Source organism: Rhinolophus sinicus, chromosome 4 (genome assembly GCF_057876585.1).
Source record: "Rhinolophus sinicus isolate RSI-liver-muscle chromosome 4, RSI-T2T, whole genome shotgun sequence".
NCBI lineage: Eukaryota > Metazoa > Chordata > Mammalia > Chiroptera > Rhinolophidae > Rhinolophus > Rhinolophus sinicus.
In genome coordinates this window covers 73448087-73466669 of record NC_142504.1, presented here as the reverse complement: position 1 = coordinate 73466669, position 18583 = coordinate 73448087, and the positions used below count along the sequence as shown (strand labels likewise).

At 38.0% G+C, this 18583-nt stretch overlaps 1 protein-coding gene and 1 pseudogene across 2 annotated transcripts in view; one reads left to right on the top strand and one right to left on the bottom strand.

Annotated features, from left to right (window-relative positions):
- Nucleotides 1–9850: 9850 nt before the first annotated feature.
- Nucleotides 9851–10478, bottom strand: LOC109460380 (chromobox protein homolog 3-like; annotated as a pseudogene).
- Nucleotides 10479–12492: 2014 nt separating this feature from the next.
- Nucleotides 12493–18583, top strand: part of SMCHD1 (structural maintenance of chromosomes flexible hinge domain containing 1) — a 145980-nt gene continuing 139889 nt past the window's right edge. For both annotated transcript variants that reach the window (XM_019755744.3, XM_074340261.2), the window contains exon 1: nt 12493–13048. In XM_019755744.3, coding sequence (XP_019611303.2) covers nt 12872–13048 — 177 coding nt within the window. In that variant the 5' untranslated portion in view covers nt 12493–12871. The remainder of the gene's footprint in view (nt 13049–18583) is intronic.

Here is an 18583-nt window from a genome sequence, read left to right as displayed (position 1 = left end):
AGAATCCTCCCAACAGAGGAAGGGATTGAGAAGCTAGGTAGTCAAAAGTATGTAAATATGCACTACACTTCCTAGGGAGCCACAAATTTTGGCGATTAGCTTGACTCCTCTTTTGTACACACCTCACATCCAACCCATTAGCAAATCTGTCAGCTTCACCTTCAAAACATATCCAGAATCTGACCATTTCACCTCAGGATTACAACTACCAGTCTATATCAAGCCTTTATTATCTCTTGCCTGGATTATTGAATCAGCCTTCTGACTGGTCTGATGATTTCTACATTTGGCCCCTTATCTTGAAGATAGCAGTCAGAGTAGTTCTCTTAGAAAATACCAGACCATACCACACCTCTGCTCAAAGTCCTCCAGTACTTCCCATTTCATTCAAGGTGAATACCAAATTTACCACAGTGACCTATGAGGCCATTTCCATTATTCCTTCTCTCCCCCATTTATGTCTCTGTTCTCATCCTCTATTTCTCTCTACCACAATACCAACCAATATTCAAAACTCAGGATCTTTGCACTGATTCCCCCCCCCCCCCCCCGCCAGGAACATTTGACTTGTAGATCTTTACAGTTTGCTCCTTTACTTCTCCTTCAGCTTTCTGTTCAAATGTCGCCCTATCAGAAAATGTTCTCTGACCACTATATAAAATAGTGACTCTCTGGTTCCTCGGACTCCCATCCTTTAACATTTTTCTCCACAGTTGATTAATTGTTAAATTGTTCCTGTCTCTACCTATAGAATATGAGCACCATGAAGATAGACACTGATTTGCATCCTCACTGTCTAGTTGGCACACAATAAGTATTTGATGAATGAATGAATGAATGATACTAGATCATTAATAACTGTTGCTTTGTCATCTAAATAAGGTATAATCTGTACATAATGGTGTCTGCACAAAATTGTGTCCTTCCTTAACACTGTTTCCACAGTTATATTTTTAGGACACATCTAATTATGCCACTCACAAGTATAAAATTTTCTGTTGCTTCTGACTGCTAATAGCCATGCTTCTATATTTGGGGTATGAGGGGATGGAGAAGTCATAGGATAAAGTAGCACATAATTCTAGTCTAGAGGGTCAATTTTACTTTTAGGATTTGGGGGAGAAAATTTCCAATTTTATTCCTTTTTAAAAGTTTTGCCACATGCATATATGGACACACATGCATGTGGCAACACACACACACACACACACACACACACACACACAGACATGAAATATCAACAAAATCATGTTTTTCCATTTAGTTCAATTGGGTGAAAATCATGAAAACCCAGGAAGGAGAAAGTCTTAGATAAGCAGTGACTGATTAGAAAATTTGGTCCTATTGGGTAACCTGGTCTATTAGTGCTGTAGTTGAGTCAGAATGCACAGGGTAAGTAAGAACAATATGAAAAAGGGTTTGGTATTTTTTAAAAGAACTACTTTAGCTGCGACCATAATGAGCTTGATGTGGAGGCAATAGTAGCTTTCCAAGCACAACTAAGATATTAATACTAAGAAATGCTCATTAATGTAAAAACTTGTAATGTATTCAGTTCCTTATTCAACTATGGGTTTTGCTATTATGGAAATGCAGTTGACCACAATCTCAAGTGTCTCTTAAGTGAGAAAACACTGCGTAAAAAGAGGAGGAAGTCATTATTCTTGCGTTGACACCTAGAAACCAACTACAGTACATTTCTGAAGAAGAATAAGTTGAGGTGGTTTGTTCTATAGGATATGAAAATATAATAAAGTTAGATAATTAAGGCAGTGTGATATTACCAGAGAGGGGGGGAAATTAACCAATAGAACAGATTAGAAATCCCAGGAACAAAAGAAGCATGCATTTATAGAAACTTGGTATGTGAAAAAAGTTGCACAGGATATAGCAGGGAAAAGATGGACTGTCTGTTCAATAAATGATGTTCAGATAACTAATTATTCATTTAAAAAATGAAAGTGGATTCCTTTTCATTATCATACATAAATATGAACTCCCTATAAATTAAAGACTTAAATTTTAAAAAATGGAAAAAATTTAAACTTTAAGAATAAAATTTGAGAAAACCTTTGTATTAAAAAAATTTTGAAAAAGAGACAAACCACAATGGAAAAGATTGATAAATTCAAACATATCAAGATCAAGTACTACTGTTCATTAAAAGATCAAAAAAAAGAAAGGAAAAATACAAGCCACAAACTGGGGAGAAAAGTTAAGATATACAGCCAACCAACATTTAGTAGCCATAATATATAGAGAACTCCTACGAATCAATAGGAAAAGTCAAGTAAGCCCATCAATAAATGGGCACAGAGCATGAACAGGCATTTCACCTAAGAGGAAACACAATTAGGAAATAAACACATGGAAAGATGCTAAATCTCATTTAGAAGAAGGGAACTGCAAAATACAACCACCATGAGACACTTTCACATCCATCAGATTGACAAAAAATTTTTTAAGTAAAATCTCTCCTAAGTATTGACAAGGAAATGGAGCAGCAGTAACTCTTCTATACTGCTGGGAAATGATTTGGCATTATCTGGTAAATTTGTAAATACACATACTCTATGACACTTGACACATATACTATGCAATATGTCCATTGAATAAGAATATCAGGGTACAATACAAATATTCATAGGAGCCTGATTTTTAAAAAGCAAAAACAAATAAACAAAAAACCCAAATCTTGGAAATAATTAAAATGACCCTTGATAGGAGAATGGAAAAGCTGTGAGGTATTCATATCAAGAAATACTATACAGCAATAAAAAGAAAGAAATATAGTTATATGCATCAACATGATTGAATCTCACAAATATGCTGAGCAAAAAAATAGTTGCAGAAGTATGTATACATGTACACGTGATATTGTGATTTATAATATAAAAAATATACTTGGTCTTCATCCACACTTCCTGGCACATAGTGCCCAAACCTTTGGAATTTCTTAAGTGATAACAAACTTTTTCAACCACATCTGATGTTATCATTTATGTTAATGAGAGGATTTTTGGAAAGCCCCTATGGATGGGGGCTGATTGCTAGGGGAACCAACTAGGATTAGAGGGTTGGAGCTTTCAGTCTACCCCCACAGCCCCTACATAGAAGGGAGAGAAACTGGAGGTTGAATCAGTCACCAATGGCCAATGATTTAATCAATCATGTCTACATGAAAACCAAGCCTCCATAAAAACCCAAAAGGACAGGGTTCAAAGTGCTTCTGGGTTGGTGAGCACATGGAGGTTCTGGGAAAGTAAAGAGCTCAGAGAGAGCATGGAAGGTCCACACCCCTTTCCCTAAATCTTGCTTTGTGCATTTCTTCCATCTAACTGTTTCTGAGTTTATCCTTTTGTTAAAGAGAAAACCACAGGCCCCAAATGCATCACTCGTACTAAAAGCCCATATTACCAAACCTAGATCTCAAACCTGATCTAATTGCAGTTTCAATCTCTCCCAGAAATATAATCTTAATTAACTAGTCTGAAGTTTTCTAGTCAACACCAATGAGGTCATTTGTCACGTGGGCTCAGTCTATCTCCCTCCCTCCCCACCCCCCATCCTTGCCCCTCAGAAAGAAAGATGTCTGGCCCAAAAACAATTCTTTTTTTCCTTTTGTTAATAGCTCCCTTGCCTTGCCCTTCTTCCTATAAAAATCTTCCATTTTGTTCAACCCTTTGGAGCACCCTTCTAGTTGCTACCAGATGGGATGCTGCCCAATTCACGAATCATTTAATAAAACCAATTAGATTTTCATACTTACTTGAATTTTGATTTTTTTAACACTTTTATAATAAACCTGTAGTCTAGTAAGTAAACTGTTATTCTGAGTTCTGTGAACTGCTCTAATAAGTTAATTGAACCTGTGGAGTGGGTTGTGAGAACTTCTGATTTATAGCCATTAGGTCAGAAACGCAAGTAACAACCTGGACTTGAGATTGGACATCTGAAATGGGGGGAGGAAGGAAGACATAACACTATCTCTAGGCAGGTAGTGTCAGAATTGAATTAAACTGTAGGATTTCCAGTTGGTGTTACAGAATTGTTTGATGCGGGGGGGGGGGGGGGGGACCGACACATCTGGCATTAGAAGAGAAATAGTGTTGTAGTAGAATATTGAGAGTAGAGGAGACACACACAGTAGAAATGTGTTGTTTTTCCTTTATGGTATATAAGTTCAAAAACTTAAAAACCAAATAATTTATTGTAAACAGAAGAGGGGGAAACGCCACAAATTTCTGAATAGAAATTACTGTATTTTGCCATGTATAATGAGCACTAGTGTTTTTGGTCCAAACTTTCATGGAAAAAAATCTTTTGTTTTATTTTTTAATTCAAATTTTTATTTGTTTACATATAGGTACTTGTTTTTTATTATAAAGGAATTTTAGCATTTATTTTTTAACATATTATGGTACAAGAAATTTTATGTAACAAATAATTACAAAACACAAGAACGTATACAAGTGCAAGAAATTTTATGTACCGGTAACAAATTTATAATATTTATGCATCATAGAAGGCCAAGAACTCTTCGTTGTTACAAGTTCATTGTAAGTTCAACAAACCAATTATTGTATTCCAGGGTTTTATTTTGCATACGGATATCGTTATTAATTTCTAGTTATACTTTTAACTCAGTAAGCATAAATTAAAAAATTAAAAACATTTACGCAGATACAAAATTAGTACTACCCATGTATAATGTGCATCCTTATTTTTCCCTCACAAATTTGGGCCAAAAAAAAGTGCACATTATACACAGCAAAATACGGTACCTCAGTAATAGAGGGGCCTAGGGGCTTTCAAGGTATTGGGAATGCTCTTAAGTTTGGTGGTGGCTATACATGTGTTTGTCTTTTAACAGACATTTAGATAATATATACACTTTTGTATATGTGAACTATTTCATGATATAAATATAAGAATGCAAAAACAGATTGAATAAGAAAATGTAAAGTATAGAAGTACTGGCAATTCAAGAACTCAATAAATGCTAACTATCATTTTTCATAAATAAAGAAAATATTCGACTATATAGATTTTTAAAGGAAAAATAATGTGTCTTATAACCAAAAAGTTAAACAATTAAGCAGTTAATTAAAATATTTTAAGGTATTTTAAATTAGTTCCTCGAGTGGCATGGAAATTAATGCATCAGGAGAAAGTTGGCAAAGGCCTATATGGCTAGAGATATATTTTGAGATATTAACATATTTTAACATTTGTTTTCCTTCTTTCATTTTTCCCTTAACCAGCCCTCACCAACTCCCTACTCAATTCAAGAAAATAGTAGAGTGTGTTTACTTTCCTCTTTGTCACAGACTATTACTTTGGTAGCCCACAAAGAACCATGCTTCCCATATTCTTGCCTGTGATGTAGTACCTCCCCCTCAATCTAGTTTGGCTTGTGACCTTCTTTAGCCAAAAGAGTGTGGCAGAAAGAACACTGTTCCAATTCAAGTCCTACTCCTTAAGACAGTCTGCAAACTTCCACTTTTGTGTTCTAGGGGAAGCTAGTTATCACATAAGAAGTCTGACTATCTTGAGACCTCTCTGTGAGGTCTACCCATGAGTGGAAGCATGGGAAAGAAATCTTAGGGCTCTGGCTAACAGCCCCAGCAGAGTTCCCAGCCAAGAACTGGCATGACTTGCCAGTCACATGAGTAAGGCATCTTGGAAGTGACCGCTCTAAGAACTGTCCAGACTGAAACCACATGGAATAGAGTAGATCCAGTTCTACCAAGTCCTGCCTAAATTGCAGAATCATGAGCAAATAAAGACAATGATTATTGTTTTAAGCCACTGGGATTTGAGGTAATTTCTTATACAGCAATTGATAACTAAAATAGGGTGCAGGGTAGAAAAGTATTTTCCTCCTGGGAACTTTTTTTTTCTAAAAAATCTAAATTTTTAGGAGCATGCAGAGGATTTGGAGAGGGGGGGAAAATGAGAAAGGAACTTGTGATAAAGTGCCTTTCAGAAAGGTGAAGAGAGAAGGATTTTGTCCAGATTAAAAAAAAAAATTCCCTTTAGGCTGGTAAGAAGAGATGGTACTCTCTACTCCCTTAAATAGTTACTGGTATGTGGTGTATCTGGACAGATGGGATTAAAAGAAGGCTTGCAAGTGATTCCCGTATCCCTAGTGGCACAAAAGCAAGTGGCACAAAAGAAAGTCCCCCGATCCAAAGAAGCCATGTAGACATAAATGAGCCTCTCCCCCTACCACCCAGAGGTTGGAATTTGTTAATTTGGAAACAAAAGGAACCCTAAGATATTCCATACCAATCTGGTAGATTGGGACTCAGAATCATAAACTGTAATACAGAAAATAAGTGTTTTAGCTGGCAAAGTCTGAATTCCTATCACTAAAATTGTCCTTACCTTTCCAGGAAGAATTATACTTAAAAAATAATAAATTCGGGAAGATAGGAGTATTTAAAAACTCACTTTCCTTGCCCTTTATTTTCCAGGTTTTTTTTTTTTTTTTAAGATTTTATTGGGGAAGGGGAACAGGACTTTATTGGGTAACAGCGTGTACTTCCAGGACTTTTTTTCCAAGTCAAGTTGTTGTCCTTTCAGTCTTAGTTGTGGAGGGCGCAGCTTAACTCCAGTTTCAGTTGCCGCTGCTAGTTGCAGGGCGCACAGCCCACCATCCTTTCCAGGAGTTGAACCGGCAACCTTGTGATTGAGAGGACACGCTCCAACCAACTGAGCCATCCGGGAGCTCAGCTGCAGCTCAGCTCAAGGTGCCGTGTTCAATCTTAGCTGCAGGGGGTGGAGCCCACCATCCCTTGTGGGACTCAAGGAATCAAACTGGCAACTTGTGGTTGAGAGCCCACTGGCCCACATGGGAATTGAACCGGCAGCCTTCGGAGTTAGGAGCATGGAGCTCCAACCACCTGAGCCACTAGGCTGGCCCCTATTTCCTAGGTATTATTATTTGGGGGTAATTTAATCTCATCAGCAAATCCTAACAAGACTGCATTTTTTTATCCCCTTCTTTCTGCCAACTATCATATATCTGTAATACTTTTTCAAGCTGGTGTCATCACAACACGCAGATATCAGCACTATCCTCCAAATCAGTAGGGGTTTCTGTAAACTTTCTCCACTGTGGGAGAGGACCACTCAGGAGGTTGGCTATGTGACTAGCTTTGGCTGGTGATATCAGCAAATGTGATGCAAGCAGAGCTTTGATAGGCACTTACACATAGGAGCTTTTTCTTTTGAAATTCTGTGACAGCCAAGTAAGAAACCAAGGTATCCTATTAGAGATGCCTAACAAAAGAGAACCGAGCTTCAGGTCTCAACAGCCTCAGCTAACTGCCAGCCATGTGAGTGAGACCATCATGCATCAACCAGCCATAGTCAAGCTTTTAGGTGACTGCTGCGGTATATGAGGTCTGACAATCAGGTTTGCGAACTTGCCACCATGGCTTACATCGGCAGCACTGTACAAACAGTTCCATAAGGTTTCATAACCTTGGTATATCAGTGTCTCATAGCTGTGCTCGTGTCGACATGTGGTAGTACCTTTCTGAGTGGCGTTCATTATTGTTGTGTGTTTTTGTGTGCCGTCGCGAGACTGTCTGAGTTGAATGAGAGCAACGAACAAACATTCAATTTCTTGTTAAAGTTGGCAAGAGTGGAAGTGAAATCAGGGACATGTTAGTCCAAGTTTGTGGGGATAATGCCATGAAGAAAACGGCAGTGTACAAATGGATTAAACATTTTTCTGAGGGGAGAGAATGCATCACTGATGAAAAGAGGTCAGGGCAGCCAGTAACAAGCAGAACTGATGAAAACATCGCAAAAATTCGTCAAATTGTGCGACAAAATCATCAGCTAACTGTGAGAAGCATAGCAGAGCAAGTAAACATCGATCGAGAAACAGTTAGGAAAATCTTAACTGAATATCTTGGCTTGTGAAAGGTGTGTGCAAAAATGGTCTCAATGGAGCTCACTGACGAACAAAAGCAAAGGGAGTTTTTAGCCAGTAAACAAATAACTGCAAAACCCTCCCTACTCACCTGATCTGGCCCCCAATGACTTCTTTCTTTACCTGAAGATAAAGGAAATATGGAAAGGAAGACATTTTGATGATATTCAGGACATCAAGGGTAATACGATGACAGTTCTGATGGCCATTCTGCAAAAAGAGTTCCAAAATTGCTTTGAAGAGTGGACTAGGCGCAGGCATCAGTGCATAGCTTCCCAAGGGGAGTACTTCGAAGGGGACCATAGTGATATTCAGCAATGAGGTATGTAGCACTTTTTCTAGGATGAGTTTGCAAACTTAATTGTCAGACCTCGTATGTGATCTCAGGTGAGACCAGCAAAACTGCCCAGTTAAGCTCAGCTCAAATTACAGAATCAAGAGCAAATTAGAGATTCCTGTTTGAAGCTACTAAGCTTTTTATGAACAAATATAAAACTATTTACTGACTACTGTTCACCAATTTACAATAAAGTAAGCAATATACAGTTGGATAACATTTTGATCACCACAAAGTTTGTTTTTCCTGACTTAGGCTGAACCAGTAACATAAATACTGAAAAGACTGAGCCTTCATGTAAGGAATGCCTTGGATAAAAAAAAACAAAGCATGCAGATCAATAGTTTAGATTTGAAAGATTTTCCCACTAATTTATGCTACTAGATGCTAAACAGCAACATATCTAATCATCTGATTAGTTTCATGAGTAAAGATATTCCATGAATCAGGATCCTTTATTCAATATAGCACAAAGATTTCAACTTTTTGTAAAGAAATGGTTCTCCAGAATGAATTTTAAATACCCAATTTTAAATAGCCTTATTTGGCTAATTAAACACACAAGTATTTGTTTAGTTTCCTCATCTGAGTGCGGAGGTTGTTGGTAGTGATAAAAATTTTTCCTTTCAAGGAGTTTTGCAAATAAAATGTTATATTTATATGACTGTAGATATGAATAGTAGTTCTGATAAGGCTGCTTTAGATAGTCCAGTTTGAATGGTTTACACCATTATACACCTTAAAATGTTTATATTTAAATTGTCCAATTAATTAGAATCACCTTTTGAAATGTTATGGCTTCAGGAAAAATTTCAATTTAACTTGAGGTGATCTATTTCTTGGGTTGCTCAGAATGATGGTGTTCCCAAAGCAATATACGTAGACTTACTCATGATTGTGAAATACATTTTGTTTTGGTGAATATTAAAAAAACTCAACAATAATCACTTACATATGTAATTACGTATACACACAAAAATAAACACAGAATGGCCCTTAGGCATCATAGGTTATATAAATTTTGATTGAGTAATGACTGTGGAAATTTTTCTAACATTTAGAAAAGCTCTTTCTAACGCAGAGGAAATCATATGCCATTGTTTCAAATGTTCTTTTCTCATAAATGAAGCAACTGCAGAAAGCTTTTATTTGTTTAAAGTAACCAGTGTTATTGATGGAAAAATAAAAGCATCCAATCCCCTCAATATTATTCAGAGTGAACATATCAAATTTGGTTTTCATTAGAATTTAATTATTTTTCACACTAATAAATCATAAAACCATATACTGGGGGTATCAAAAAATGTATACAAATGGACCCTTTGGTCAATGTTGCTCAAGCAGTAGTTCGCCATAATCAGAAGTGTCTGGATGCTGATGGTACTCACTTTGAGCACCTGTTGTAATTGCAGAAGTCAAACGTGACTTGTATTCATTTTTTGTTATCGGTATATATTATTACAATTTTAATAGTTTTCTTTTCTTAAAATGTGTATACATATTTTTGCCACCCTCTGTATATATAAATAATTTTTGAGCATCTTTTGGACAAGAATGCCAAATTTGTCTCTCTTCATAAAAAGTAATTACAATTTGAGGACATTTCATGTTTTCCTCTTTGCCAGCACCAAGTCTGCCTCATCTGCATCTTTCCATTTCATGAGAAACATTAATTCTCCACTACTGTCTGTGACACCAATTATTCCTTCAGGATCAAGAATGCTGTGAAAGTGTCTTGATTTGTTGGCAGCATTTCTTTTCTTCTTTGATCTGCTATCATCAGATTCACTTTCAGATAAAGGTTTTCTTTTTGTGACATCTTTTTCTTTACCAGCTTTAAAGAATTAAGAAATACTTCAACTAACTCAGGATGATCTAAATTTTCTTCAGGTTTTCAAGTTTTGTCCACACCTGTACATCTCTTTCACTTAAGGAAATACTCTACCTTTCCATTCACTACCCATCGGTCCAATATTTTTTTCACTAAAAAATCTTTAGGCTCTACATCTTCAACTTTTTCACTCTGTTCCATTCTGTTTATTCCCCATTCTTTGCAATGTAGTTTTATTGGAAGCCATTTTAAATTGTGGACTTGAAGAGCTATATTTTGTATTGCCTCCCAGCACCTCTGGTCTGGGTCTGTGGCATGTCAGATTATAGGGGCCACATCCCAGGGCAGGGGGTATGGGGAGCTGTGCAAGAAGCCATTAAGTTTGAGGGTAGGTAGTTATGCTGCAATAAATAACTGGTACAGTGACACTTAAAATTTTCTATTCTATATGATAAGATGGCTAATGAAAATAAAAATTAAGTCAGTTGAGAACTATTTGTGGAACTGGGTCATCTCAAACTCTTATTTGTGATGAAAATTAGTAAAGGAAAAACTCAAAATCTTTCTTTGCTATAAAATTATTTGAGGAGTTTCTGAAAACAAAAGTGACTGTCAAATGATTCCAAGGGTGCTTCAGGCTGCCATACTACCATATAAGACATTGACTCAGACGACCTCTCAACAAAAAGATAGGTATCAATGTTTCCACCAATAATTGCCCATAATATTGTGGTACACTTCTCTGGCAGCATTTTGGATCGCTCTCCTCCTACAGAATATACTGAAATCTCTTGTAAAGACAAAAAAAAGCATTTGTTTGTAATTGTACAATTTGGTATTACAGAGAAATGAGAAATAACCCTGATGGTGAACATACAAATCTAGTCCCAGTTTGATGAAATAGAAAGACAATTAATTTTACCCATTAACTAAGATTTAGAAAACAATTTGTCTTTTTCTTGTGTCATTTAAGTCAAACACCATTACATAATGGAATAGGAAAAAATTTCACCTGAATTTAAAAGGTAAAAGATGAGAAGTTAAAGAACTCCCACAGGCATTGAGGGTTACTTTGATCTCTGCCTCCCCAGCCCCCCACGTCTCCCTTCAGGAACACGAATGGCATTTGGCCACAACTTGCCACTTCTCGATTTTATCTTCCACCATCTATTTTGCTTCATTCTCCCCACTTCCAGCCCTATTGTTTCCCAAACACATGCCTGTCACAATTTTGTTCCAATTGTGTGTTCTACCTGTAATATCTTTTATGTCTAGACGCGAACACACACACACCATATGATGATTATGGAACATCGTCATCTGTGCAAACAAATCTAGGTTTCTAACATACACTAGCGACGTGAGTACTATCCATATACCTAACCATGAAGATTTTGGCAAACCTGGTAACAGAAAATATACTAAATATTACTCAAATATTTGGTTTGAAGAATTAAAATATTCCCCAGTCTGCTACCCTTTGGGCTTAGTGAATTAACATGTTATTCTCAAGTACAAAATATTTGCTAAATATTTTTAAGAATTGCGGAGGAAATGACTAAACCTAGAACTCCAACAATGACAGTATTCTTTATTGTTGAATTAGGGCACTGCACACCCACAGTAATACTTAAGGCTTTTACTGAAAGCGTACTATATGTTAAGCATTTTGCGGATGTTAGCTAATTTAATCCTCATAAATCTTCGGCATAGGTGTTCTCATTCCAAATTTTCATGCCAATGGTGGTAGAGGTGAGGCACATTGTGGGAAGATTCAGACGCGGAGATACTCCGAGACCAGAACGCTGTCCGTGTTCTAAGACCCTCGGAGGCCACGTGAAGGAGGTCGCGCTGATCACAGAACCTTGGTTCCAACGTTCTCAGGGACCAACTTTGTCTGGGTGGCCCACACTGGAGCCCACACAGAACCACTAGGAAATGAGGCAGAAAAGGTAGCGCAGGATCTCCTGGCATCTGCTCTCTCCGGGTGAGAACCTCCGTATTCTCTGCGGGGAAGTTCCACCCACCGAGGTCTACCGGCCTGACGTTTCCCACTGCTGCGTTCACCCGACGCGGCCGCGGGGTCACAGCCTACTGAGGGCTGGGGGCACGAGGCCGGGCAGGCTCGGTCGAGTTCAGAGAGAGGAGGGAAGATACCAGGATCCCCTCGATCGTGAGTAAACAGTCACTCGGAAGCCACCCTCGCCGCTCCGGAGACTGGCTCGCCTGCCTCAGTTACTGGGTCGTCCGCCAGAGCGCAGGCGCCCACGAACGCCCGCGCTTCCCTCCAACTTCGCGAGGGCGAAAGAGGCGGGCCTTGGGCGCCGAAACCCCGCCCCGGCCTGCGCGGCCTGCGGTATTCGCCCCGCCTTCTCTGAGACGCGGGCGGCCCCTCTTCTTCCTGCGCCACAGTCCAGGGCGGCGGCGCTGTTCTCAGGTCGCGCAGCTAGACGCACCTGGGCGGCAGCGGATGCGGGTCTGAGCGCTAAGAGGCGCGCGCCACGTGCCCCCTCCTCCCTGGGAGCTGCGGTCCGCGGAAGTGACGTCGTGTACGGGTTTGAATCGGTTCCCGGGTGATCCTCGCGCTTGCTGCTGCTCGGCCGCGGCCGCCGAGGGAGGAGCTGCGGTGCGCCGGGGTTGAGGCCTCGCGCCGCCCGGGGGACTGGAACTGAAGGCGCAGTGCGGAGCAGCACCTGGGCCCTGAGCGCCGCGGCGGTAGGCACCGGCGGTGCTGTTCTTTCTCCTTTCCCCCAATATGGCAGCGGCGGGCGGCGGCGGGCCCTCGGTGGGGACTGGAGAGGGCGGCGGAGGAGACGGCTGCAGGTCGGTATACTTGTTTGACCGGCGCGAGAAGGAGTCGGAGCTCGGCGACCGGGTGGTGCAGGTCGGAGAGCGCTCGGACTACGCGGGATTCCGCGCTTCTGTGTGTCAGGTACGCGATGGGTCAAAGAGGGATGCGCGGGGAGAGTTTGGGTTGAGAGAGTGACGAGAAACCCAAGTTTCTCACTAAGGGCAATAAACCTGTCACCCGGCCCTGGTACGGCGGCCTTGGCTTCTCCCTCCCCGGTGCCCGCCATCTCCGTGGCCGGGCGTCAGGAAGCCTTGGGTAGTTCCTACCCCGGGACTCGGAGTGTAGAGCCGGCTCCTCCATGGGCCTCCCTCTGGCCATGCCCTTTAATCGGGGTTGGGGGGTGGAGTTGTCTCGCTGCCCCAAGGTTTGAGACCTCGGATCTAATTGACTCGTGGCGACCTTAGTAGTCAAAGGCCTTATAGCTCATCTTCCAGGAGGGAAAGCTACTTGTGTCTCTTTCGTGTGGAACTTTTATTTTATTTTTAAAGAAGAGAGAGTTATCTGTGATGGCTTTGTTAGGAATGTTTTGATGGTTAGAAGTTGTGAAATTCCTGGAGTCGATTTACCTCAGGTTCATTAAATGATGGAGTAATTAAGTTTTCCGGTGGTTCTGTCAAGGTTTGCAGATCCGCGCCGGCAGGTTCCTTCCGTAGTGGGAACAAGTGTCCAAGTTAGCCTCGCAGGTGGAGCTGCCCTTCTGGTTTTCTGAACCCTAGCCCTTCGGTGTTCCTGAGCTAACTCGAAGGGTGTCCTTGGGTAGCTGTGGAACACCAGAGAAGGGGTGTGTGTGTGTGCGTACGTGTGTACACACACCCACACATACATACCCACTATATTAGTTTGCTTTAAAAATTAATGACTAAGTAGGGAAACCAACTTTAAACTGTGAAGTGTTTTATAGATATGAAGTGATGTTGGTGCCCGACTTTAAAGAAGGGTTAGTGTCATGCCCTGCATTAATCATAGGAAGTTCTTTTTAAGCTATAAAGAACTCTTAGCCACCAAGCAAAAAGAAGTTTGTAACAGTGTTTTAACTTCAGTAGGCTGATGATTTAGTACTGTTTTAGAGACATAACTCTTTATAGCTGCTGAAATGATTGAAATCAAGACCCATAGTATACAAGGGATGTGAGAGCAAGGACTTTGATTTGTCCTCAGCTGTATTCCCAGTGTCTATAACCGCCTGGCTAGTAGTCATTGCCCATATTAGAATGAGTATTTGAATGAAGACAAAAATGTATGAACTTAGAAGTTCATTCTGTGCCTTGATATGGCTGATTCTCATGTGTTTGAAGAATGAATGAAAAAATGCTTATCTTTTTTGATGAATGTTTTGTATTCAAAACTGTCCCACAAAAAGGAAACTCTTTATGTTTATTATTTTTATGGTAAAAATATTAGCACATTAAAGAAAATATAGAACCAGAAAGAAAAAGTAAATCTTTACTTACTGTAAAACTTATAACCACTGTTAGCACTTGGGGCTATTTCTTTGTATCCTTAGCCCACATTTTTTTAAATTGTTAAATTTATTGGGGTGACATTGGTTGATAACATTATATAATTTTCAAGTATACAGTTCTACAATACATTATCTGTATATTGCACTGTGAGCTCACCACCCCAATCTAGACCCCCATTTTTTAAAATAGCTGTAATGCATATGAGAGACTATTTTTTTCACTTAATATTGTTGGTGTTTTTCTATTTTAATGCAAGTCTTCATAAAGTTTGAAATAATCTGTTTAGGACCACGTTTACATAACTAAATCTTTTCGTCGACATTTACATTACTTTCAATTTTAAGTGATGCCATGATAAACATCTTTGAACACATAGTCTTTCGTGTCTTTATTTTTTTTTTTAGAATCTTAGAAGTGAAATTCCTGGATCAAAGGTCAGGAACGTTTTTAAAGTTCTTGATACATATTTTTAAATTGCTTTTCATAAAGGCTATACTAATTTATCTTTCCTTTAGAAGTAAATTCTCCCCTGTGAGAAGTCTCAGTACCTGTTAGCTAGGGGAAGTATTATTAGCCTCTTATTACAGAAGTGGAAATTCACTTTTGGAGATGGTGACTCGCTTAATTTAAGTAAGACAGATAATACAGTCAAATTAGGATTCAAACCCAGAATCTATATTTTCTGTTATACCATTCTGCCTCAAAATGAAGTTCTTTGTTATAGAGAACAGATAAATGTATATATATATATTTCATTCTTTCAATATTTTAACTTGAAAATCAAGGAAAATATTTCCTTTGACTAATTCTTTACCTCCTTCCTATTTTTACCTGCTAGAACAGATGAAGGTTAAATTTGATTAGTGAAGGAAGAGCTATTAAGAAAAAGAAAAGGAAGCCTCTTTTTCAGAATTTATTTTTTAAAGCATCATTAGATTATGTCACCTAATCCTATAACCTTTTCTCCATTACATACTTGAAAAACTGAATTAAATTACTGAATTAACTTCCAGGGTTATACAGTTAATGAGCAGTGAAACTGGGATTGGAATTTAAATATGTTTGATTCTACAGTTGTTGTCTTTTTTTTTGTTTTTTAAACCCTCCACATTGCCCACACTCTTCTAAAGCCTTTATTTTCCTTGTTAGGTGGAGGAGGAAAAATAGTGCACTATTTTAAAGCTTTTCATTAAAACTTAAACCAAAAGCTGTTTGTTGTGCTAGAAAGTATTATGGATCCTAAACTGTTATTTGGGAAAACTAACTTCGTGGAAAAAGGGAGCAATCAAAAGGAAGGAAGAAGAAAGGGCAGATAGGGAAGAAGCCCTTAGACCTGTGGTAAACAGCTGGCTATTGACTCACCTGAGGAATCAAAGATTAGAAAATGACTCATTTGGCTAGTTCTTAAATATGGACATATATTAAATCCCATGTAATGTAAATCCTCCTTTCCAAACCCAATTTTGAGGAAATCCCTACTTTTTCCTTTGTATGGTTCTACTATGCTTTATTATACCTTGTTATACCATGGCACTTGTTATAGCATCGTACTTTTTTTAATACTGTATGCTCCTTGAGGGCAAGAGCCTTCCCTAATAACTTATAGCTGTTTAGTTAATGAATTAATCTCTTACTTCCTCAAAAAAACTTTGTGCATAGGGTACATTATGTTTAAAATTCCAAAAGATGGAAAGAAAAAAAGAAAAGTAGATGTAGGAAAGCATAGGATAGTAACCTAAAGAGAGTTAATAAATGGGAGTTCGTTTGAGATAATACATATCTTAACACCAATGCTGAGCCGTGAAACCAGCTTTGAGTTTCGGTCAAAACAAAGAAGGAAAGATAATTGATAGAAAGTCCACAATATCCATAAAATAAAATCATTCCCAATTCTAGGGCAGCAAAGCTTTGATTTGAGCAAAATTTCCTCCTAGATTCCTCACAAATCCTGACTTTGATAAAATGGACAACAACCTTACAGACAGGAAAGGCTGCTTATCTTGTCCTTTAACACAAGATAAGGTGTATGTTGTTTAGGGTAGTGCAAGCTGCTTTAACCCTTTACCACCAGAATTTTGTAGAGATTTCTCATTGAAGTGCAATATGGGTGTTCCTGGTTTGGGGGTGATTCGGGGACAGAGCCATTGGATATAATGCCAAAGCACAAATCATTAAAGGCTAGTTTAGTTTTAGAGCAGTGCATTAAGGTATGTAGTTTCTGATTGACTTAATGCATGGATACAATTTAAAGTATTTGAAGGTTTTTATGGACTGCTCTTTATAAATATTTTAAAATTGTTTTTTTGAGAGAAGTTGGGTAGCAGATAGGTTGAAGCTGACCTAAAGACAGGAAATGCAGGTATTTTATATTACTCATTAAAGGCAGATCTATATGCTTTAACAATTAACTCAGAAGAAAGTGGGATTGAAGTGCTTTTATAAAAAGGAGAAAGCCTAATCAAAACTTTTGTCCAAATTGAATGTTATCCTGCTTTCATATAGACAGAGGTAGAGGAAGTATATCTGTAATCAAGGCCAAGTTAGTACAACTACATGAAAGACGAGTATACATCTGAACATCTGATAAGATAGATTTTAGATAAAAAAATATGGAGAGAAAAGGATATATCTTGAATAAAAGCATAATGTAAAAATATTTAATTTACGTTTGTGAAATATCACCTATAACAATTATGAATTCAAGAAATAATTTTTATAGAGAATTATAGGTAAAGCATACAGAAAGATAGTTTATCATATTTGAATAATAGAATTATGGAGAGATTGTATGGCATAGTTAGATATAAATACTTTGCAGGTGTACTTCATAGATCTTAAAAATTCAATTTACCACAGTTTTCCAGTAACTGTAAGAACAAATTTTATTGTACAGGATGCAGAAGCATGTGCTCATTTGGGACATTGTGGAATAAAATAGTAATGAACTAAAAAACAGAGATTACACAAAACCTGGTAAAGATCTGTAAAGACAATTTTTATTTCTGTTAGACAAATAGAATATTTCCTCCATCAGTATATGTCCATAGCTTGATTTCTCTAGGGTGGAATTCATTGGATATGAGTATCCTTAATTTTACTGAAATATACCAAATTACTTTTTGATATGGTTGTGCTAATTTTCAGCCCTATCAGCAAGCAATGTGTAAGGTCCAATTTCCCTATATGGTAGCCTATACTTTATATCATCAGGTTTTAAAAGTTTTGACAGCCTCATGGGAATGGTAATCGAGTTGTTTTAATTTCTCTGTTAACTAGTGAGGATGAACATATTTTCATATTTTCTAGTTTTTTCCTTTATTGCTTATACTTTTTGTATATTTCCAGAAATCCTTTTCTCTATCCTCTAAAAATTATTTTCCTATTTTTCCTTAATAATTTTGGATTAATATTCAGGTTCTTTAATTCTCTTGAGATTTATTTTTGTGGTGTTGAGATGGGGATTTTATTTTACCTGTTTCTATGAAGTTAACCAATTATTTCAATATCATTCATTGATTAGTTTATTCTTTCCCCACCAATTTGTAATGTCACCTCTCCTATTTGCCAAACTGCCCATGTATGTATGTGTGGGTCTGTTTTAAGGTCCTGTCTTCTCTTCCACTGGTCTATTATAGTGTATTTTAAATTAGAAATTTTTCTTGTAAAAAGCTTCAAAACAGATATAGAGATAATAGTATAATGAACCCAAATATATTCATCATCCAGATTCAACAGTTACCAAGTATTTACCACACTAGCATCATCTTTGTCTTTTATATCCCAGGTCTTAGTTTACTTCACTCCTGTATTTGTCAGCATGCATTTCTATTATTACACCATCAAATATAACATTTTACTATTATCCAACAGCTCAGTCCATATTTGGATTTCTTAGATTGTCTCAAAAATGTTTTTTTATAGTTGGTTTGTTTAAGTCAGGATCCCAACGGGGCCCTCATTGAACTTGGTTTTTTATGTTTACTTCTTTTAAAATTTAGATCATTTGAGCAAAACCCGCTTCCCCCAGTCTCTAGTTTTTCCTGACGTTGATCTGTTAAATAAATCAAGTAGGTTTTTCTTTAATATTCCATTTTCTGGATTTGTCTGTGCTCTTTATGGTGTAATGTAATTAGTTCTATCTCCATATATCATG